Source organism: Sorex araneus, chromosome X, assembly GCF_027595985.1.
Source record: "Sorex araneus isolate mSorAra2 chromosome X, mSorAra2.pri, whole genome shotgun sequence".
In the NCBI taxonomy this organism is placed as follows: Eukaryota; Metazoa; Chordata; class Mammalia; order Eulipotyphla; family Soricidae; genus Sorex; species Sorex araneus.
This window is the reverse complement of record NC_073313.1, coordinates 165,348,808-165,372,532: the sequence shown is the minus strand read 5'-3', so window position 1 is coordinate 165,372,532 and position 23,725 is coordinate 165,348,808. Positions and strand designations below refer to the sequence as shown.

At 53.9% G+C, this 23,725-nt stretch overlaps 1 protein-coding gene across 1 annotated transcript in view; it reads left to right on the top strand.

The window, feature by feature from the left end:
* The first annotated feature begins 14,114 nt into the window (after nucleotides 1–14,114).
* The window catches only part of ABL2 (ABL proto-oncogene 2, non-receptor tyrosine kinase), a 76,601-nt gene continuing 66,990 nt past the window's right edge, over nucleotides 14,115–23,725 (top strand). Inside the window, exon 1 of the mRNA XM_055120337.1 lies at nucleotides 14,115–14,145. Within this exon, the coding sequence (XP_054976312.1) occupies nucleotides 14,130–14,145 (16 nt within the window). The 5' untranslated portion in view covers nucleotides 14,115–14,129. The remainder of the gene's footprint in view (nucleotides 14,146–23,725) is intronic.

Sequence of the window (23,725 nt, the reverse complement as noted above, 5' to 3'; positions counted from 1 at the left end):
CTGGTTGGCGCTCCGCCCACCTCCGGGCGCGCGCCTTCCCGGGCCGCGGCGCGCGACCCCCGGAGCTGCCGCCAGCGTCCACTTTGGGCCCCTGTCATCGTGCGGGGCCGTCGGCTGGGCCGCCGCAAGTGACTCCCGCAAGTCCCACGCCGGGGGTCGGGGCAGGTTGGCCTGGTGCGAGCGCAGGCGTGTGGAATAAACGGGCAGTTAAGTAATTTGAAAGGACACCTCGCAGCCCAAGGAGGGGGACATGGGGCCGGAGCATGGGCAGAAGGTAAGGCGCTTGCCTTGCACGTGGCCGACACGGGTTCCGTCCCCAGCATCCCAGAGGACCGCCCTGAGCCCCAGGAGTGATTTCTGAGAGCAGAGCCAGAAATAACCCCAGCCTCGCCGGGTGTGGCCAAAATTTAGGGAAAAAAAAATTTTTTTGATAAAAAAAAATAGAGGAGGGGGGGCCGGAGTGAAAGTATAGTGGGGGAGGGCTTTTTCCTTGTACGCTTTTGACCTGGGTTCCATCCTCAGCATCCCATAGGGTCCCCCAGCCCCCACCAGGAGTAATTCCTGAGTGCAGAGCCAGGGGCAACCCCTTAGAATCCCCGGGTGTGACCCAAACACTCCCCTCCAAAAAAAAAAAAAAAGGGGGGGTGATAAAGGATGCTTCAAGGGCTGGAGAGGTAGTACAGTCTATACAGTGCTTGCTTGCATGTGGCTGGCCCAGGTTCAATCCCCAGCACCCCTTATGGCCCCCCAAATCCCATCGGGAGTCATTCCTGAGTGCATTCAGGAGTAACCCATGAGCATTGTCAGGTGTGGCCTAAAATCCAAATATTAAGAAAAAAAATTGGGGGATCACATCTGGCGATGCTCAGGGGTTACTCCTGGCTCTGCACTCAGGCGGTGCTGGGGGGACCCTAAAAGATGCCGGGGATTGAACTTGGGTCGGCCACGAGTAAGACAAACACCCTACCTGCTGTACTATTGCTCCAGCCCCAAATAAAAACAATTTTTTTTTTTTTTTGCTTTTTGGGTCACACCCGGTCGCTCCGGCCCCTAGTTCCCCTCTTAAAAAAGAAAATTGGGGACCGGAGCGATAGCACAGCGGGTAGGGCGTTTGCCTTGCCCGCGGCTGACCCAGGTTCGATTCCTGGCATCCCATATGGTCCCCCGAGCACCGCCAGGAGTAATTCCTGAATGCAGAGCCAGGAGTAACCCCTGAGCATCGCCGGGTGTGACCCAAAAAACAAAAATAAAATAAAATAAAGAGGGGAACTAAAGGATGCTGCAAAGGGCTGGAGAGATCGTATATAGCCGGTCAGGCTCTGGCCTTGCATGTGGCTGACCCAGTATGGTCCCCTAAATCCCGTCAGGAGTGACGCCAGGTGTGGCCCAAAAACAAAATGAAAAGAGATAATACCAAGAGATTTAGGACATGGGGGCTGGAGCGATAGCACAGCAGGGAGGGCGTTTGCCTTGCACGCGGTAGACCTGGGTTCAAATCCCAGCATCCCATAGGGTCTCCTGAGCACCGCCAGGAGTGATTCCTGAGTGCAGAGCCAGGAGTAACCCCTGTGCATCGCGGGGTGTGACCCAAAAAGCAAAAAAAAAAAAAAAAGATTTAGGACAGAGATTACTTCATTGCATAGAAGGCCAAGGTGCAGGTGAAATTTGGGTGAAGGTGGGTGAAAGGGGAGGAGAAAGGCGCTGGTGGCAGCCCACACAAGCTGGCCTGTCCTGGCCTCAAAGTCTGAGGATGGTCACCCATCACCCAGCCCCGTTGCCCTGAGCAAGGGCCAGGTTTATCTACCTGAAAGCGTGACTCTGGGACCTTCCAGCAAAGGGTTGAAGTCTCTTGGCCGCCCAGGTCCTCGGAGCCAGCCTTGGTTTCCTGTGGAGCCCTGGATGGACCTTCCCAGTAGGTCTGTTATGAAAATAATAGCAGTGGGCCGGAGCGATAGCACAGCGGGGAGGGCGTTGGCCTTGCATGCAGCCGACCCAGTTCGATCCCCGGCATCCCATAAGGTCCCCCGAGCACCGCCAGGAGTGATTCCTGAGTGCAGAGCCGGGAGTCAGCCCTGAGCATCGCCCAGGTGGGACCAAAAAAGAGCAAAAATAAACAAATAAATAAATAGAATAGAAGAGTTGCTTACACCAACTGGGTTTGTCCTTAACCGTGAACCAGCCGCCAAGGGGAAGGCTGGAGGGATAGCCCAGGGGTCCAGGTGGGGCTTTGCAGGCTGGTCCCCTCCCTGGCTTACTCTGAGATCACATGTTCCCCTGAGCCCACACCCCTCCAGAACCAAAAATCAAAATAAAAACCAAAAGTTAAGGGAACACGGGGAAGTATTTGTAACTGCTCACAATTCACAGCTGCCCTCAAGACAGCAAGATTTGAAGCTACAGAGATAGGACAGCAGGACATGTGCGTGTCTCGATTTCCCCGCCGTCCCATGTAATCCCCAAGCACAGCCGAGAAGGATTGCTGAGTGCAGAGCCAGGAGGAAGCCCTGAATATTTGCCAGGTGTGGCCCAAACCGAGTGTGCGCGCACACACACACACTCACACCACCCCCAATCAAGACACACACACACCCCACCGCCAATCAAGACTTGGGTCTAGCCTTGATTAAAGCAGGAATAGGCCACACTTGAGAATCTTTTACACACACACTACAATCAAGATTTGGTTGGGTCGGGGCTGGAGCGATAGCACAGCGGGTAGGGCATTTGCCTTGCACGCGGCCGACCTGGGTTCGATTCCCAGCATCCCGTATGGTCCCCTGAGCACCGCCAGGAGTGATTCCTGAGTGCAGAGCCAGGAGTAACCCCTGAGCATCGCCAGGTGTGACCCAAAAAGCGAAAAAAAATATTTGGTTGGGTCTAGGAGCTGGAGCGACAGCACAACGGGGAGGGTGTTTGCCTTGCATGCGGCAGACCTAGGTTCGATTCCCAGCATCTCATAAGGTCCCTTGAGCAGAAGTGATTCCTGAGTGCATGAGCTAGGAGTAACCCCTGAGCATTGCCGGGTGTGACCCAAAAAGCAAAAAATAAATAAATAAAAGACTTGGGTTTAGACTTGGTTAAAGCAAGAAAAGGCCACACCTGACCTGAGAATCTTTTGTCTCTAGTGGAGAAGAAAAATCAATATAGGAACTCGGGGGGCCAGGAGTGGCTCAACCAGTGGAATATGTAGGAAGTGGGTCTTATCTGGGTGCCTGAGAGCCAGGGTCACGAGAAACGCCACTGAGCACAGAGCCAGGAGTAACCCCTCTCTTCCCAGTTTCCCAGGTGTGGCCCCCAAACCAAAATAAATAAGTAAAGCAAGTAAACAAGATCGTTGCCAATAGTGATGAGTATAGCACTGTAGCGCTATACTCATCCCTCATCCTGTTGTCCATCGATTTGCTCGAGCGGGCACCAGTCATGTCTCCATGGTGAGACTTGTTGTGACTGTGCTTGGCATATCGCATACGCCACGGGGAGCTTGCCAGGCTCTGCTGTGCGGGCGGGATCCTCTCGGTAGCTTGCCGGGCTCTCTGAGAGAGACAGAGGAATCGAACCAGGTCGGTCGCGTGCAAGGCAAACTCCCTACCCGCTGTGCTATTGCTCCAGTCCAATAAGTACAGAGGCAAAAAAATAATAATAAAAACCAAAAACAGTACTGGGACTGGAGCATAGCACAGAGGGTAGGTCCCTTGCCTTGCACGCAGCTGACCCAAGTTCAATCCCCGGCATCCCATAGGGTCCCTCGAGCACCGCCAGGAGTGATTCCTGAGTGCAGAGCCAGGAGGAACCTCTGAGCATCACCGGTGTGGCCCCAAAACCAAACAAACAAGCAAACAGGGTCCTGGAGAAATAATAACACAGGAGTTCATGGCCAACTCTCACTTGATCCCCTGGCACTACATATAGTTCCTAGAGCATCTTCCAGAAGTGATCCCTGAGCACTGCCAGATATGCAGATGTGGCCCAAAAACACGCACATATACACACATGGGGGGTGTCGGGGAGAAGAGAGAGAACGAACAGTGTGGGGGAGGAAGTCTTGACTTCTGAAGGATCTGGTGCAGCCAAGTGCAGGGAAGAGTTTTCCAGACAGGACAAAGATGACACTGAACAGGTTTGGCTGGTTTGAGGAACTCGGGGCCAGGAGGGAAACACAGGTACAGAGGGAGGCGTACAGCTGAGAGAATTCAAGAATTCTGCTGCAGAGCAGACCCTGGGATGTGGTCTGCGTTTTTTTATTTTTTTGTGTTTTTTAAATTTTTTTTTTTGCTTTTTTGGGTCAAACCCAGCTTTTCACAGGGGCTATTTCTGGCTCTTTTTTTTTTCTTTTTGGGTCACACCCGGCTCTGCACTCAGGAATCACCCCTGGCGGTGCTCAGGGGACCATATGGGATGCTGGGATTCGAACCTGGGTCCGCCGCGTGCAAGGCAAACGCCCTACCCGCTGTGCTATCGCTCCAGTCCCTATTTCTGGCTCTTGAACTCAGGAATCTCTCCTGGCAGTGCTCGAGGGACTTTATGGGATGCTGGGGATCGAACCCCGGATCGGCCGCATGCAAGGCAAATGCCCTCCCTGCTGTGCTCTCGTGGTCTGCATTTTTGTTGCTCTATATCATGCAAAGGCAAAAATAAGAAAAAGGTTGGGAAGGCAGGGGCCACCTCCCAAGGCTGGGATATGCATAGTTGGCCCTGGTTCAATCCCCGGCACCCCACATGGTTCCCTGGCCACTGGTGCAGGTGGATCTTCCACCTCACCCCCCAAAAAACACCACCACCCCCCAAAATAAAATGAACCAAAACAGTTACCACAAAGGGCTTTGCCTTGAAGGGGCTGGAGCGATAGCACAGAAGGGAGGGCGTTTGCCTTGCACTCGGCTGACCCAGGTTCGATCCCCGGCATCCCATAGGGTCCCCCAAGCTGGGTGTGACCCAAAAAGAAAAAAAAAGGCTTAGCCTTAAGTTGTTTTTGCTGTTCTTTTTCCAGACAAGTTTTGAAGGGGAAGACTTGGAAAGGAATCGAGAACATTCTCAGTTGAAGTAGCTGGAGGATTTCAGGATAACCTTGTGAGGGCTGAGGGTGAGGTAAGGCTGTGAAAGGTATTTATACCTTATTTATAGTGCAGTATTGGGGCTGGAGCGATAGCACAGCGGGGAGGGCGTTTGCCTGGCATGCAGCCAACCCAGGTTCTATTCCTAGCATCCCATAGGGTCCCCTGAGCACCGCCAGGAGTGATTCCTGAGTGTAGAGCCAGGAGTGACCCCTGTGTATCGCCAGGTGTGACCCAAAAAGCTATATATATATATATATATATATATATATATATATATATATATATATATAGTGCAGTATCATGGTTCTTGGCCTGGCCCATTTCGATGCCAGGGTAGCTCACAGCTTGCCCTGGGTCCATCCAGTCCCTTATCGGGACCCTGCTTTTGGGGTGCTAGGAACCAAGGGCAACTGAGCCTTAAGTCAAGCAAACATGGATGCCCAGGAGTGCATATTATTTTGGAGTTAATTAACTCCCACGTTATATAGCATCGCAGTCACTGTCTTCCTGTGTCTGTACAAAAAAGGACATTGCTAAATAACTGCTAATAACCCTGCGGGTTTCTCAAGCAAGTAGGAGTCCGGCCAAGTCATTTAGTTCAAGATCCTTTTTACTAGGTTCGTCAGGACCCACGAAGACTCTGGCCAAGGTGCTTCCTGCCGCTGACGTGAAAATCACATCACCCAGTCACTAGGGTCAGGGCCTGGTGAACCCTCGGGGTCATCATATTTAGGAAGCAAGTCCCAGGGGTGAGATAATACGAGAGAACACACAGCACAGGCACGGCACGGCACTGACCTTGTTGAAATCCATCTCTTAACAGATGTTCCCAGAGCACCTCTGGATGTGACCCAAACCCTCCCCACGTCCCCCTCCCAAAAAAATAGAGAGAAAAACTAAAAAACACTCTAGGGTGTGAATATGGGCTGTTTGTCAGGGCTACGGGAATTAGCCAGAATGTACCTGCTGGTGGAAGTCATGAATAAGCCATTTCAAGGCAGGGAGGGGGGTGAGAACCAGAAAGGGGATAAAGGCATGCCAGAAGCTACTTCAGAGCACCTCCAGGTGGAACCCCAAACCTACCCAAATAGAAGAGCATTTGGGAGGCAGAGTCATAGCACAGCGGGGAGGGCGTCTGCCTTGCACTCGGCTGACCCAGGTTCGATCCCCGGCATCCCATCGGGTCCCCTGAGCCCCGCCAGAAGTGATTCCTGAGTGCAGAGCCAAGCCAAAAAAAAAAAAATCACAATTTGTCTCCTAAAAAATGTTTTTGTGAAATTTTCTGTTTTTTTTTTTTTTGGATGCAGCAAGATAAGTCAGTTTTGTTTGTTTTTGCATCACACCCTGTGATGCTCAGGGGTTCCTCCTGGCTCTGCTCTCAGGAATCACTCCTGGCGGTGCTCTTGGGACCCTATGGGATGCCGGGGATCGAACCCAGGTCTGCCGCGTGCAAAGCAAACGCCCTCCCCGCTGTGCTATTGCTCCAGCCCCCATTTTATACTCTTTTGCACTGAGCTTGTTCCTTAGTGCCGATGAGGTTCTCTTCTGTAGGGAGTGGGTGTGATCATTCCTCAGCCCTGACCCTAGCTGAACTGGGGGAGACTGGTCCCCACTTTCTGAACCCAAAAGAAGGGCCGTTTGCTTGTCAGGCAGAGAAAGGGGGCATTCCAAGCAAGGAAGTAGGGCTGGAATGAAAGTCCAGCGGGGAGGGTGTTTGCCTTGCATGCAGCTGACCCAGGTTCGATCCCCGGCACCCCAGATGGTCCCTCGAGCTGGCCAGGGGTGATTCCTGAGCACGGCTGGGTATGGCCCCCCACAAAAAGACAAGCAAGGAAAAAACAGGTTGAAAGCCCACAAGCTACAAAGGAGCCAGAATCAGGTGTTAGCTATATGGGGGAAGAGATTAACTCGGGGTCAGGGGTCAGGACAGGGAGAGGCCTCCCTAACTGCTCTGACTCAAAGGCCCGGAGACAGGGGGGTAGGGACAGGCGGGTGTTAAGTGGGGAACAGTCATGATTTGAGGAGCGCTAATGGAGGGAGAAGCAAGAGGAGGTGGTGAGAGCAATTAGGGGGACGGTAATGGGAGAGGAGGGGGAGAGGAAGGGGGAGGAGAGAGGTCAGGACCCTGGACAAGAGACGGACTGAGGGAAGGGCTCCTGAGAGCTAATTAGAGAGATGAGGCCAGAAGCAGAGAATATTTGCACACGAGGGATAAGGCTGTAACCAGAGGGACCGGAGCAATAGCACAGCAGGGAGGGCGCTGGCCTTGCACGTGACTGACCCAGGTTCGATCCCCGGCATCCCCTAGGGTCCTCCGAGCACCGCCAGGAGTGATTCCTGAGTGCAGAGCCAGGAGTATGCACTGCCAGGTGTGGCCCAAAAGAAAAAGACAAGAAAGAAAATAGAGGGGCTGGAGTGATAGCACAGCGGGGAGGGCGTTGGCCTGGCACGCAGCCGGCCCGGGTTCGATCCCCAGCATCCCATAGTGTCCCCCAAGCACCACCAGGAGTGATTCCTGAGTGCAGAGCCAGGAGTCAGCCCTGAGCATCGCCAGGTGGGACCCAAAAAGAAAAAAAAAACACAACGTAAGAACCCTACCCATTGTACTACCTTTCTGGCCCCCAATGCTGCATTTTTAACCAGCTCCCACTGGCCCCCCCACTGCTGCCTTAGAACCCTGCTTGAGTCGGCAGGAGGTCGAGCTGGCCCCCTGCACTTTCCCCAAATTCTCTCTGTCCTCTCGATTTCCCTAATTTTGCTTGTGACACTCTGCAGCTCGATTGTCACAGCCGCTGTCAGGTGGTGGCTTTCCGCCCCGGGGCAGCTGCAGGCAACCTCGGGCGCTGGGCGGTGATTCTTGTGGGTCGGGAGGAATTTTAACAAGAGGCCCTGCGCGGAGGGTGGACGGGAAGGTGGGGCCCGCGAGAGCTGGAGTGGGCGCGGGCAGCTGCCAGGGTTGTGTAAGTGGGGACACCTGGGGGAGGACGGGGTGAGGAAAGCCAGGTGAGAGGTCACCTCCGCCAGCCCTGGCTCTTAAAAGCCTCCCCGCAGCGTGAGGAAACCGGGGCCTCGCCAAACCAGAGCCCGTGTCTTCTCGTAAAAACGCTCTGAAACCTGTGACTCAACTGTCTCGGCCTCCCTCTCCCGTCCCCGTCCCTCGGCCTCTCCCCTCCTCCTCCTTCTCCTCCTCCTCTTCTTCCTCCTTCTCCTCCTTCCCTTTATTTTATTTTATTTTTTTTTGCTTTTTGGGTCCCACCCAGCAATGCTCAGGGCTGACTCCCGGCTCTGCACTCAGGAATCACTCCTGGCGGTGCTCGGGGGACCCTAGGAGATGCCGAGGATCGAACCTGGGTCGCCTGCGTGCCAGGCCAACGCCCTCCCCGCTGTACTATCGCTCCAGCCCCATTCCCCCCCACACACACCTTCTTTGGCATCTGAGGCTGTGAAATGGGAGGCTCTGCTCTCCCCAGGGGCCGGCAGCCGGGACCCCAGAAAGGCCTTTTGGTGAAGGTTGCGGGCGGGGGAGGCGCCTGCTCCGTCCTGCGTTTCCTGTCGGGCTGGGAGCGACCCCGACCCCGACCCCCGGCTTGCTCAAGCCGCCAGGCAGCTGACAGGGAGCCGAGAAGCGCCCAGGGCTCTGGGGCTCCGGCCAGGCCCCTTCCACCTGCGTCCTCCATGTGTCCCCCTGTCCAGCCGGTGACCCCGAGCCTAGCGCCATACCCCCACTGACGGGGTTTTCACCCGGGGTCCCCTGGAAACAGCCTGGTGCCATATGGCCCCTATGGAGTGGCGTGTAATCTTTCCAGAGAGGTTTCACGTTTCATCTCATTAAAGAGGGTGTGTGTGTGTGTGTGTGTGTGTTGGGGTGGTCATAGCCAGGGTGTGTGTGTGTGTGTGTGTTTGTGTTGGGGTGGTCACAGCCAGGGTGTGTGTGTGTGTGTGTTGGGGTGGTCACAGCCAGGGTGTGTGTGTGTGTGTGTGTTGGTGTGGTCACAGCCAGGGTGTGTGTGTGTGTGTGTTGGGGTGGTCACAGCCAGGGTGTGTGTGTGTGTGTGTGTGTGTTGGGGTGATCACAGCCAGGGTGTGTGTGTGTGTGTTGGGGTGGTCACAGCCAGGGCGGGTGTGGGTGTGTGTGTGTGTGTGTTGGGGTGGTCACAGCCAGCAGTGCTCGGGGGTTACTCCCAGTTCTGCACCCAGGAATCACTCCTGGCAGTGCCTGGGTGACCTGTAGGTTGCCGGGGATTGAACCCAGGTCAGCCGCATGCCAGGCAAATGCCCGCCCCGCTGTGCTCTCGCTCCGGCCCCTTCCTTAGATTCTGTTGATTGTTGTTCTTTGACATGAAGAAACAGTAGCAGTAACTGCAACTGCCGCTGCTTCTCCTTCTCCTCCGCTGCTGCTGCTTCCTCTTCTTCTTTCTCTTCTTCCTTTTTCCCCTTCCTTCTCCTCCTCCTCTTCCTCTTCTCTTTCTCCTCCTCCTCTTCCTCTCCTCCTCCTCCTCCTCCTTCTTCTCCTTCTCCTTCTTCTCCTTCTCCTCCTTCTCCTTCCTCTTCTTCCTCTTCTTCCTCTTCCTCCTCCTCCTCCTTCTCTTTCTTCTTTCCTCCTCCTCTTCCTTTTTCCTTTTCTTCCTCCTCCTCCTCTTCTTTCTTCTCCTCCTCCTCCTCCTTCTCCTCCTTCTTCTCCTTCTCCTCTTCTTTTCCTCCTTCTCCTCCCCTTCTCCTTCCTCTCCCCCTCCTCCTCTTCTCCTTCTCCTTCCTCTTCTCCTCCTTCTCCTCCTCCTCCTCTTCCCACTCCCCCCTCCACCACCCAGTGCCAGGAACTAAAGCAAAGCAAAAACTAAGGGGGAAAAAAATGGACAGAAGTAATAAATCACAAGATGATCCTCAGCGTCTCTGCCCCAAGTCTCCGTGGAACGTGTGCCCCAGAGTTCATGGGTGACACTGATCAGAGGTGAGGGCTCAGTGCGACATTTTACCTTGTCCTTATTCTGCTTTCCCTTCCCTTGACGCTGTCATAGAAACCTGTACTTGGACCGTTCCTTCAGGGTCCCCTGACAGAGACCACTGCCCTGGCCAGAGAGCCTGGGAGGGGGGAACCCCACATCGTTCTGCCCTTGTTCACGTGTGAAAGGTTTCCCAGACACACCTGTTAGTAATACACAGAAACAGCCGTTTATGGGGGGGGGGGGCTCTCTGCTATCCCAGTCCTTCATTTTTTTTTTAATTTGGAAGATTTTGGAGGGGGAGTCACACCCTCCCAAGGTATCCAGGGCTCTGTGTCCCTGGCTCTGTGCTCAGGATGACTCCTTGGCAGTGCTCAGGGGACTATACTTGGTGTCGGGGATTGAACTGGGGCCGGCTATACACAAGGCAAGGGCCGTCCCTCTGGCATCATCTCTCCGGCCCTATTTGCTTTTTTTTTTGTTTCTGGACCACCCCTAGCAGTGCTCAGGGGTGACTCCTGGCTCTGTGCTCACAGATCTCTCCTGGTGGGTTTAGGGGACCGCATCGAGTGTCAGAGATCCAACCTGGGTCGGCCACATGCAAGGCAAAGCCCCTCCTCGCGTGGTTCTATCGTCCTGGCCCGGACTTGTGCCTATTTAACTCAAAGATGTGGGATTTAGCTCTCAAGGCGGTACAGACCTAGAAACTGGGTTTGCTTGCTTTGTACTCAGTGGTCCTCCATAAGTAAAAAGGGGAGTATAAAGAAAACAAAATTGGGGCTGGAGTGATAGCACAGCGGGTAGGCATTTGCCTTGAACGCGACCAACCCGGGTTCGAATCCCAGCGTCCCATAGGGTCCCCTGAGCACTGCCAGGAGTAACCCCTGTGCATCGCCAGGTGTGACCCAAAAAGCACACACATACAAAAAAAGAAAACAAAATTGTCTCGTGGCCCTTACCGTTAAAAAACAAACAAACAAAAAAATAGGGCTGGAGCTATAGCACAGCAGGGAGGGCATTTGCCTTGCACGCACGTGGCCAACCTGGGTTCGATCCCCGGCATCCCATAGGGTCTCCCGAGCACCACCAGGAGTGATTCCTGAGTGCAGAGCCAGGAGTCAGCCCTGAGCATCGCCGGCTGTGACCCATAAAACCAAAAAAAAAAAAAAAAAAAGTATAGTTAGACACATTTGCTCCAGCTGGCACCAGTAATGTCTCCATTGTGAGACTTGTTACTGTTTCAAATTGATGATCACGGAGATGACAGTGATACAGTAATACAGTCAGATACATCGGCTTAAATTAAAATAAAATAAGTAATTATGCCAATGACAGGTGGAAAGAATCACGCCAGTTGAGAAGTGAGGCGTGAGTGCTGAATGAGGTAGAGAGATGCATGCTACATACATGATAATCTTCTAGTACCTGTATCTGTATCGCAAACCATCATGCCCCAAAGGAGAGAGGCAGAGAAGAAAAGTATCTTCTGGAGAGGCAGGCTGGGGGGTGTTGGCGGAAGGGGAACTGGGGACATTGGTGGTGGGAAATGTGCCCTGGGGGGGGATGGGTGTTGGGACACTGTGTGACTGACACCCAATGGTGTACAGCTTTGTTACTGTGTATCTTGCGGTGACGCAATAAATAACAATAATAAGTCGTAAATAAGCCACCACGGGTCCAGCTGCTGGGACAATTAAAAGAGAGACTAAATGTTGTCTGGGCTGATTCATTTTCACCTTGGGGCAGCTCCGTTTTGTCCCCAAGGACACCAGGAGGCATCAACCACAGAATTCAGGATTGTGTGTGGGGGGGTGGGTGGGAAGGGGGGCGGAGCACAGCAGGGAGGGCGTTTGCCTTGCATGCGGCCGACCCGGGTTCGATCCCTGACATCTTGCCAGGAGTGAACCCTGAGCACAGAGCCAGGAGGAACCCCTGAGCATCACCAGTGGGGTCCCCCAAAACTAAGAAAACAACAACAACAACAACAAAAACCCAAAGAGAACTCATCAGAGCAAATGCGTTGTGTTTAAAATTCATGCTTCTCAGGGGCTGGAGCAATAGCATAGCGGGGAGGGCATTTGCCTTGCACTCGGCCAACCCGGGTTCGAATCCCAGCATCCCATATTGTACCCTGAGCACCACCAGGAGTAATTCCTGAGTGCAGAGCTAGGAGTAACCCCTGAGCATCGCCAGGTGTGACCCAAAAAGAAAAAAAAAAATTCATGCTTCTCAGACTGGAGTAATAGCTCCACGTGGCCTTGCACGTAGCTGACCCCGGTTCGATCCCTGGCACTGCATAGAGTTCCATGAGCCCCGCCTGGAGTGATCCCTGAGCACAGAGCCAGGAGTCAGCTCTGGGTGTGGCCCCCAAACAAACACAATTCAGGCAGTTCCTACTTTTGTGTTCGACTGCCCCATAGAGTATAACTTCTCCTCCTCCCATTTTTTTGGGTTTTTTTTTTGCTTTGCTTTTTGGGTCACACCCGGCAATGCACAGGGGTCACTCCTGGCTCTGTACTCAGGAATTATCCCTGGCGGTGCTCAGGGGACCCTATGGGATGCTGGAAGTCGAACCCAGGTTGGCCGTGTGCAAGGCAAATGCCCTCCCCGCTGTGCTATCACTCCAGTCCCCTTCCTCCCTTTTTTTTTTTGGAAGGTTTGTTTTGATTTGGGGTCACACCCCGCCCTTCTCAGGAGCTACCCCAATCTTAGTCCTGGGGCCCTCACTCCACGTGGTGCTGGGATCAAATTCTGGCCTCTGCATGCACAGCCTGTGCACCAGCCCTTTCATTTCTCTCCCTGGTCCCAGATTTTATTTTTTCCACTGAAAAACAACAACAAAAAATTTTTAATTGTTTTTCTTATTTGGGGGCCACCCCTGGAGTTGGTCAGGGCTTCCTCCTGGCTCTGTGCTCAGAGATCATTGCCGGCAGGGAGCAGGCCGGAATGTTGACCCCATAAGCAGATGGTATGATCACTGTCACTGTCATCCCATTGTTCATTGATTTGCTCGAGCGGGCGCCAGTCACGTCTCCATGGTGAGACTTGTTGTGACTGTGTTTGGCATCTCGAATACGCCAGGGGGAGCTTGCCAGGCTCTGCTGTGAGGGCGGGATCCTCTCGGTAGCTTGCCAGGCTCTCCGAGAGAGACGGAGGAATCGAACCCGGGTCGGCCGCGTGCAAGGCCAATGCCCTCCCCGCTGTGCTATCGCTCCAGTCCAGACGGTTTGGTGCATTCAGTAAATGAGTCATCGACATGGACGGGATCCCTCTGTGCTTCTTGTTTCCTCGACTACCGAATAGTCCTGAGCCAAGTTAGATCTGTAGAACTTCAATCATTATTGGTCTTTTTCAAAATAAGGCGCTTTGGGATATCAAAGGATAGTTATCAAGAGAACGAAGCCTGGGGGGGAGGGGGAAGTGCAGAGCCATAGCACGGCGGGGAGGGCGTTGGCCTGGCATGTGGCTGGCCCAGGTTCGATCCCCGGCATCCCCTAGGATCCCCCGAGCACCGCCAGGAGTGATACCTGAGCGCAGAGCCAGGAGTCAGCCCTGAGCATCGCCGGGTGGGACCCATAAAAGCCAAAACATAGGGGCTGGAGTGATAGCACATCGGGGAGGGCGTTTGCCTGGCATGTGGCCAACCCGGGTTCGATTCCCAGCATCCCGTATGGTTCCCTGAGCACCGCCAGGGGTAATTCCTGAGTGCAGAGCCAGGAGTAACCCCTGTGCATTGCCAGATGTGACCCAAAAAGAAAAAAAAAAGCCAAAATATAAATATTGCTGGAGCAACAGAACAGTGGGGAGGGCGTTTGCCTGGCATGTGGCCGACCCGGGTTCGATCCCCAGCATCCCATAGGGTCCCCCGAGCACCGCCAGGAGTGATTCCTGAGTGCAGAGCCAGGAGTCAGCCCTGAGCATCACTGGGTGGGACCCAAAAAGGAAAAAGAAACACCTGAATTCCAGTGCCACCCCATTTACCAAGTTCTACAGAGTCAGAAATGGCCCCAGTCACCACCCACCATGCCACATCTCCCCCCCCAAACCCCTCCCCAGAATAATGTTATAGCTGTCATTTTTGTTCCCAAACCAGGTCACTGGCTTGATTTTTAAGGATGAAGATCAGAAGGGCTGGATGAAGACTTGGCGAGGTAGGAAGAGGGAAGAGCTTCTAAGCTCTGGGTGTGTGTTGGGGGGGTGGAGTTAGGGGGGCAGCCCCTCCCTCGCCTGCCCATGTTCCCCCAACAGGATCTGTCAGGGTACAGGCTGTTTGTGTACAATGGAGGGTGCACCCCCAGGTTTGGGGTTACCAGGGGGCTCCCAGGACTGGAAATCACCTTCTTGGATCTGCCGGACTCAAAAAAGGCTTCCAGGGGCTGGAGCGATAGCACAGCGGGTAGGGCGTTTGCTTTGCACGCGGCCGACCCGGGTTCGATTCCCAGCATCCCATAGGGTCCCCTGAGCACCGCCAAGAGTGGTTCCTGAGTACAGAGCCAGGAGTGGCCCCTGTGCATCACCGGGTGTGACCCCAAAAAAAAAGCAAAAAAAAAAAAGGCTTCCAGGGGTGGGGGTGGGGGGACAGGAGCTGTTGTACCGGAGGTAGGGCCCGCCTTGCACTCAACCACGTTCGACCCCGGCACCCCCCAAGGCCCACCAGACGTGATCCCCGAGTGCAGAGCCAGGAGGAAGCCATGAGCTCTGGGCATGGCCCAAAGCAAGGCAAAAACTAAGGGACAATAACAGGCAATAGTAATAAATCACAAGATGAACCTCAGCGTCTGAGCCCCGAGTCTGCGTGGAACGTCCACCCCAGGGTTTGTGGGTGACGCTGACCAGAGGTGAGGGCTCAGTGCGACATTTTATCTTGTCCTTATTCTATTTTCCCTTCCCTTGACACCGTCCTAGAAACTTTGTCCTTGGACCATTTCTTTTGGGTTCCCTGACAGAGAACTCCGCCCCGGCCAGAGAGCCTTTGAGGGCTGACATTCTCTCTTTTTTTTTAAAATTTTTTTTGGGGGGGTCACACCCAGCGATGTTCAGGGGTTCTTCCTGGCTCTGCACTCAGGAGTTACTCCTGGCGGTGCTCGGGGACCCTATGGGATGCCGGGGATCGAACACGGGTCTGCCCCGTGCAAGGCAAAAGCCCTCCCCACTGTGCTATCACTTTGACGCTGAGGGCTGGCGTTCCCAAGTCTAACTTCCTGCTCTCAGAAAGTTGCTCTCCCTGGGGCTGGAACAATAGTATAGCAGATACGATGCTTATTCTGCACACTTCCCCGGCCCGGGTTCGATCCCTGGCACCCCATATGGTTCGATCCCCGGCACCACCAGAAGTGATTCTTGAGCACAGAGGCAAGAATAATCCCCGAGCACTGCGGGGCGTGCCCCTACACACCCCCACACCCCCAAAGTTGCTAGGACCCAAGAGAGGGATTGTCCCTGGCTGGAACTGAGCTGCACTGAGATGCAGAAACGGCAGAGATCAGGAGCTTTGACAGGGGTTGAACTGCCACCAACACACCCAATACACACATACACACACACACACACACACACACACACACACACTCTCACGGCTGAAAATATTAAGACAAGAGGGTTTGAGTGACAGGTTCGGCTGGCCTGAAGATGACGCCGCCTAGGGACAGCGCACCCTGGTGGTCGGTGCAGGCAGTGCAGCAGCCTGGGGAATTGGCTTCCCCCAGCGGGTCCTGCAAGCCCCCCCAATCTCTGTATCTCTGTCCTGTGCTGGGGGTGCCGGGAGGAGCCACCCTCTAGCACGGCTTCAGAATAGTCACCCGCTAACCCCCCTATATACACACACAGAAACAGTAACAGCAAACAGGCAACGCTTTTTGCTTGTTTGGTTCGTTTTGGAGGCCAGGGCTGACTCCTGGCTCTGTGCTCAGGAATCAGTGCTCAGTGCTGACTCCTGGCTCTGTGCTCAGGGGTCCCTTCTGGCGGGGCCCGGGAGGCCAGATGGGGTGGCCAGTTGGGCCGCATGGCTGGCGCCTTCTCTGCCCTCTGTCGCTGCGGCCCCATAAAACAGCCCGTGTTGGGGCTGGAGCGATAGCACAGCGGGGAGTGCATTTTCCTTGCACACCACTGACTCAGGTTCGATTCCCAGCATCCCATAGGGTTGCCTGAGCAATACCAGGAGTAATTCCTGAGTATTGTTGGTATTGTTGGGGCTGGGGAGAAAATACAGAAATGAGGTGTGCAAGTTCTGTGTGCACGGACCTCGGTTTGACCTGGGAGTTAGGGACCCCTGAGCACTGTACCAGGAGTAGCCCCCGAGCTACTGTGATTGGAGTAATTCCCGAATACCACCACATGTGGCTCCCCCTTTGAAAAAATATGTAAGTTGGGGACCGAGTGATAGTACAGCACGCGGTCGACCCAGATTACATCCCCAACACTCCCTAGGCTCCCCCCGAGCACCTCCAGGAGTGATCCCTGAGTGCAGGGAGTCAGCCTTGAGCATCGCCGGCTGTGGCCCCCGAACAAACACACAGAAATAAAATAAATCAGTAAGTTGGGGGCTGAGCAGGGAGGGCCCTTGACCCAGATGTGATCGTCACACCCTCCATACGTTCCCTGAGCACCATGGTGAGTGATCCCTGAGCACTGGACCAGGAGTCAGCCCTGAGCAGCGCCGTGTGTGGCCCCAAACTTACAAAAATAAATAAGCCAAATTTTGCCCTGACCTCTGGCTGGGTCAAGCCCTCAGCCCAGCCAGAGCGACGAGGTTGCTGACCTGCAATCCTCCCAGCAGGGGGCGCTCTCCAAAGGGATTGATTTTTTTAAAATTATTATTATTATTATTTATTTTTTTTCTGGTGCTGCTCTCTCGTTCCAGGGCACCACTCGCCACTGTTTTATTTTATTTTATTTTTGGCTTTTTGGGTCACATCTGGCGATGCTCAGGGGCTCCTCCTGGCTCTGCACTCAGGAATTATTCCTGGCAGTGCTCCGGGGACCCTGTGGGATGCTGGGGATCGAACTGCTGTCCACTTGGCCGCTGTGACCTGGGCCCGTGCCGGCAGCCAGGGGCTTCCCTTTGCCCTGCTCTCCCTGGACGGCCCGGGAAGGCCTGGGAGCCCGGCCATGAGGCGGGTGATGTCACTGAGCGTGTGGGTAGAAATGTCCCCACTCATGACACAGAGATCCATTTCTCAATAGAGTTGCCGGAGAGACAGGACAGTGGGGAAGCCCGGGCCATGCCCACGGCCGACCCGGCCGCAATCCCCAGCACCCCACAGGGTCCACTGAGCCCCATCAGAAGGGTGAGCACAGAGCCAGGAGTCAGCCCTGAGCACCACCAGGCATGGCCTCAATACTAAAAGAATTCACTTTCTCGGGGCTGGACAGTGGGTAGGGCGTTTGCCTTGCGCTCGGTCGACCCGGGTTCAAATCCCAGCATCCCATAGGGTCCCCTGAGCACCGCCAGGGGTAATTCCTGAGTGCAGAGCCAGGAGTGACCCCTGTGCATCGCCGGGTGTGACCCAAAAAGCAAAAAAAAAAAAAAAAAAAATTCACCGTCTCACTGTCATCCCGTTGTTCATTGATTTGCTTGGGCGGGCGCCAGTCTTCATTTGTCCCTGTCGCGTGCTTGCGTAGCTCGATGGCATCTGCTCAACCCCAGAACATGAAGAACATGTTGTTGTTATTGTCTTTGGCATGTCAAATATGTCACGGGTAGCATGCCAGGCTCTGCCGTGCGGGACCAAATAATTTAAAAAATTATTTTTTTAAAAAATAGAGCAAACCGGAGCTGGAGCAATAGCACGCGGCCAACCCGGGTTCGATTCCCAGCATCCCATAGGGTCCCCCGAGCACCGCCAGGAGTGATTCCTGAGTGCAGAGCCAGGAGTCACCCCTGAGCATTGCTGGGTGTGACCCAAAAAGAAAAAAAAAAAAAACAGAGCAAACCTTTCTTGGTCGAAAGATTGAGATCCCAGACAACAGGCTGGGCGACTTCTCCAAGTTCTCACGTGAAGTTCGCCCAGGGCCTCTTTCCCGGTCAGGCACCCCTCACCTTTGACACGGGGTGCCCCATGGCCCCAGGGCCCTGCACGCCCCCTTTGGTGCCCGTGTGATTGCTACAGCGCCAAGTGGGGTAAGGTCACTCCTGGCTCCCCTTCCTGAGGAGAGAGGCCAGATCCACACTGTTTCGGGGACTCACTCAGCAGTGCTCAGGGCTGACTCCTGTTTCTGTGCTCAGTGGGTTGCTTGGGGGGTGCTCCTGGTGCAAGGACCAGAGTGATACCACCTGGTGGGCTTCCTGGCTTGGAGTGTGTTTCACGCAAAACAAAAACCATGCTCATTTCTCAATTTCAAGGCTCAAGCCAAATTTTTTTTTTTTTTTTTTGCTTTTTGGGTCACACCCAGCGATGCTCAGGGATTACTCCTGGCTCTGCACTCAGGAACCACCCCTGGCGGTGCTCAGGGGACCCTATGGGATGCTGGGATTCGAACCCGGGTTGGCCGCGTGCAAGGCAAACGCCCTCCCCGCTGTGTTATTGCTCCAGCCCCTCAAGCCAATTTTCAAACACACCAGGGAGTGCTCACGAGTACTTGATGCCTGGGACTGAACATGGATCAGGAATGTGCAAGGCAAGCACCTACCCACTGTCCTATTGCTCCAGCCCTGCCTCGTGTATGTTTAATTAAATTATATTTCAGGCAAAACAAATTAAAGTCTTTTTGTGAAGAAATATCAAACCAGGAGCTTTTTGCATGCAAAACAAGTGTTTTAGCCCTGAAGCCCTGACCCCAACATCTACATTTAAAACCCTTAATTTTTTTTTTCTTTTTGGGTCACACCCAGCGGTGCACAGGGGTTACTCCTGGCTCTGCATTCAGGAATCACCCCTGGTGGTGCTCAGGGGACCATATGGGATGCTGGGATTCGAACCCGGGTCGGCCGAGTGCAAGGCAAACGCCCTACCCTCTGTGCTATTGCTCCAGCCCCAAAACCCTTAAATTTTATATTTTTTTTGGGGGGGGGGTTACACCCAACTGTACTCAGAGTTTTTCTCCTGGCTCTGTGCTCAGGAGTCTTTTATTTTTTTGGCTTATTTTGGTCCCACCCAGATGCTCAGGGGTTCCTCCTGGCTCTGCACTCAGGAATCACCCCTGGTGGTGCTCGGGGGACCCTATGGGATGTCGGGGATCGAACCTGGGTTGGCCACGTGCAAGGCAAATGCCCTCCCTGCTGTGCTATGGCTCCAGCCCCGGCTTTTCTCAATTTTCTAAAATAAGAATTTACTCCTTTGATAGTTTCCCATTTAAATTTTCAAAAGACATAATTTTTTTAAAAGATAGGAAAGAGGGGTTGGAGCAATAGCACAGCGGGGTGGGCGTTTGCCTTGCCCGTGGCTGGACTAAGTTCGATCCCCGGCATGCCATAGGGTCCCCTGAGCACCACCGGGAGTGATCCCTGAGCACAGAGCCAGGAGTAGCCCTAAGTATCACCAGGTGTGGCCCCAACCCCCCTCAAATTTTTTTTAATTAATTAAAATTAAATTACAAACAAAAGGAGAATCGAGAAGCCTTCCTTGGGTAAGGTATAGTGGAGCACTAACAGGCAAGGCTGCAGTCAGTGTTGGACCCAGCTGAGGTCTTGGCACCGGGCTGGAGCGATAGCACAGTGGGTAGGGCGTTTGCCTTGCACGCGGCCGATCCAGGTTCGATCCCCGGCATCCCATAGGGTCCCCCGAGCACTGCCAGGAGTGACTCCTGAGTTCAGAGCCAGGAGTCAGCCCTGAGCATCACCGGGAGGGAGCCAAAAAGCAAAATACAAACAAAAAACATTCTGGGCACCAACAAAAATAGAGAAGTAAAAGCTGGGGCAGAATTTTTGGCCGAGAGAGTGTTGAGACAGCTCAGTTTCCCCCAGCAATAGAGTGTGGAAGCTGAAGAAGAAACCAAAGGCCGTGACAGGGAGATGTTTCTAGTCCCTCTGGCTTCCACAGCTCTCCATAGGCAGATGGCAAATCTGTTAGTTCCTCATGCCATGAAACGTCACTTAATCACAAAAGGAAGGGACCAGTGCAATGATACATAGCTGCTCAGCAAACTTCCCGGCTCTCCACTCTGCTGTATTATTATTATTAGTAGTAGTAGTAGTAATAGTAGTAGTAGTAGTAGTAGTAGGATAACACAGCCTCAGGTAGTTTAGGTTTATTGGGTTACTCCCATCACAGTGCTCCCATTTCTCTGTGTTTATTTGTAGCTTCTTTCTTAGTGTTCTGTTGACTTGTAAATACGGTTTTCTCTTCTCCTTGAGTCCTTTGCATACTTTATTCAGAGCAATGTCCTTTTTGTATGGACCCAGGAAGACTTAGCAAATGCTATGCTTTTGTAACCTGGGAGTCATTTGATTCTGCATGATAGTTTCCTCCTGGGCATCTGTTCTCTCGGCTAAGCCTCAGCCGCCCTTACTTCCTAGCACCCTCAAAAGCAGGGTCCCGACGAGGGACGGGATGGACCCAAGGCAAGCGGTGAGTTGTGTGCTACCCTGGCATTGAGATGGGCCTGGCCAAAGTGCCTAATGCTTAACTATAAGTTAAGAGCTTGGTCATGGACAAATACTGTCATGATCCAAACAGTGATAACTAGATTCGGACCCTGCTAGGGTTAGGAATGATTCATCTGGCCTGAGTGCTGTGGTCTGAGTCTGTGGCAAGATGTTGCCAGGAGAGCTGCCTTGCAAACCTCAATGTATCTCTTGCTATGTCCATACAAAAATAACTAGTATGCAGATGTGAATAAGTTCTTGGACTAAGGAAAGGAGAAAAACCTTAAGAGGTATTTTACTGGGGCTGGAGAGATAGCACAGCAGGTAGGGCATTTGCCTTGCACGCTGCTGACCCAGGTTTGATTCCCAGCATCCCATATGGTCACCCGAGCACCGCCAGGGATAGTTCTGGAGTGCAAAACCAGGAGCAACTCCTGAGCATCGCTGGGTGTGACCCAAAAAGCAAAAAATAAATAAATAAAAATAAATAAATTTAAAAAAAGCATGAATTCTAGCCTTTAAAAAAAAATAAAAAGAGGTATTTTACCTGCTGGCAGTCAGGAAGGGCTTTGGAATGCCCAGCCCTCAGGAAGGGCTTTCTTATGTTGATTTTGCTACCTGACTGTGTAGCCTAGAGGGCAAGGTGAAGAGAGAGAGACATAGGGGGAGAATCCAGAGAGGCTGAGGTAGATTCAGAGAGAGATCCAGAGCTGGGAGAGAAGCAGAGACAGAGAATGAAATAAACTGATCGAGCAACCAGTTTGGCCTTCTTCTTTCCGTCGCCTGCCCTTGACCAACAGCCACACACAGCGGTTCTACAGCACCGAACATGGGCGGTGAGACAGAGCCGCCCGGAGAGCCTGCGAGTGCACACGCCCGTTGGCGTGCCTTAGTTTTTTACAATTATTACTATTACTATTATTATGTTTTGGGGTCACAAGCAGCGATACTCAGGGATTCCACCTGGCTCTGCACGCAGGAATCACTCCTGGAAGTGTTCAGGGTACCCTACAGGATGCTGAGAATCGAACCTGGGTCAGGCACATGCAAAAACAGTGCCCTCCCCGCAGTGCTCTCTCTCTCTCTCTGATCTCAGCAAATAAATATTTTATTTCTGCGTTTTGGGCTGCACCCGGCGATGCTCAGGGCTGACTCCTGGCTCTGCACTCAGGAATCACTCCTGGCGGTGCCCGGGGGACCCTATGGGATGCCGGGGATTGAACCCGGGTCGGCCGTGTGCAAGGCCAACGCCCTCCCGGCTGTGCTCTCGTTCCGGCTCCTCTGTGCTGTATGACTAAGGTTTTCTCTCGAGACCCGAGAGACTTGCTGGCTGATGGTTCCCTGCCCTTCAGTGCCGGGAAAGGGCCGAGTGAGGTCACGAAACTCACTGACTCGCCTGACATCACTCTTTGATTGGCCGTGAGTGATCGGCATTAAATAAACATGATGGCGCTGGAGTCTATGTATCGATTGTGTGTGTTGTATTGACCAGGGTCACGGTGGAGAGTGAACCCGGGCCAGCTGACCTGGAGAGCGATGGTGCCTCTAAATGCTCTCTTTGCTCCCTCAAGCTCATTCTCTCTTCACAGCTCCAAAGCGGGGGAGAGACACTGGCCACCAGAAAATCTTCTCTTCATTTATTTTTCCTTTTTTGGGTTCCACCCAGCGATGCTCAGGGCTGACTCCTGGCTCTGCACTCAGGGATCACTCCTGGCGGTGCTCGGGGGACCCTATGGGATGCCGGGGATCGAACCCAGGTCGGCCGCGTGCAACGCAAACGCCCTCCCCGCTGTGCTATCGCTCCGGCACCTTCACTTTTGTTTTGGGGTTATACCTGGCGCTGCTTAGGACTTATGCCTGGCTCTGTGCTCAGGGGTCACTCCTGCAGGGACCTGGGGGACCACAGGGGATGCTGGGGATCGAACTCGGGTCAGCCACACGTAAGGCAAACGCCCTCCCTGCTGTGCTATCGCTCCAGCCCCAGATCTTGAGCTTTTCAAATTTCAGTCCAGGCTGTTTTAGGATGGGCGCCCCCCCCCTCTCTCTCTTTTTCTTTTTGGGTCATACCCGGCGATGCACAGGAGTTACTCCTGGCTCTGCACTCAGGAATTACTCCTGATGGTGCTCAGGGGACCATATGGGATGCTGGGATTCGAACCCAGGTCGGCCGCGTGCAAGGCAAACGCCCTCCCTGCTGTGCAATACCTCCAGCCCCATGGATGGGTCTCTCTTAACCCCAACGTTCTCTTTCTTCCTCCTCCTCCTCCTCCTCCTCCTCTTCCTCCTCTTCCTCCTCCTCCTCCTCCTCCTCCTCCTCTACCTCCTCTTCCTCCTCCACTTCCTCCTCCTCCTCCTCCTCTTCCTCATCTTCTTCCTTCTCCTCCCCTTTCTCCTTCCCCTCCTCCTCTTCCTCCTCTTCCTCCTCTACCTCCTCTTCCTCCTCCTTCTCCTCCTCTTCCTCCTCCTCCTCCTACTCCTCTTCCTCATCTTCTTCCTTCTCCTCCCCTTTCTCCTTCCCCTCCTCCTCCTCTTCCTCTTCCTCCTCTTCCTCCTCCTCCAATTACACAGATCTCTGACTTAGGGCTCTTCCAAAGGACCCCGTTTTAACACAACCATCTATTTGCTTGTTTGCTTTTTGGGCCACACCCAGGGATGCTCAGGGCTGACTCCTGGCTCTGCACTCAGGGATCACTCCTGGCGAGGCTCAGGGGACCCTATGGGATGCAGGAGAGCTGACCAGTACATCGACAGGAGCGCAAGGTAGAAGAAATTCTTGCCACAGAGGCTGGGGAGATGATGGACTAGGTGCTTGTAAGCCCCGGTACCGCTGACCCACGTTTGATCCACGGCACCGCGTCTGTTCCCCGAAGCACCACCAGGGGTCACTCTCGAGCGCAGAGCCCGGAAAGACCCCGCCGCTTTGGGCTGCGGTGTCGGGGCATGGCCACCGGGCGGCGCCAGAGAGAAGGGAAGCGGCCCAGCTCCCGCCCTGCGGACTAAAGCCAGGAGTTTGATCCCTGGCGTCACCCCAGTGCCCAGGCCCATTCTGGAGGCTCTGCTGTCCTGGAGTCCCCGGTGCTCCTCCAAAGCGTGAGAGCTTCGGAACACACCCACCAGGTGTGTGCAGGGCCCCATCATCACCCCAGCAGCTCAGGGAAGAAATTTCCCCCTCTGGACAAGCCCCTGTTCTCTCTTGGGTTTTTAATGAA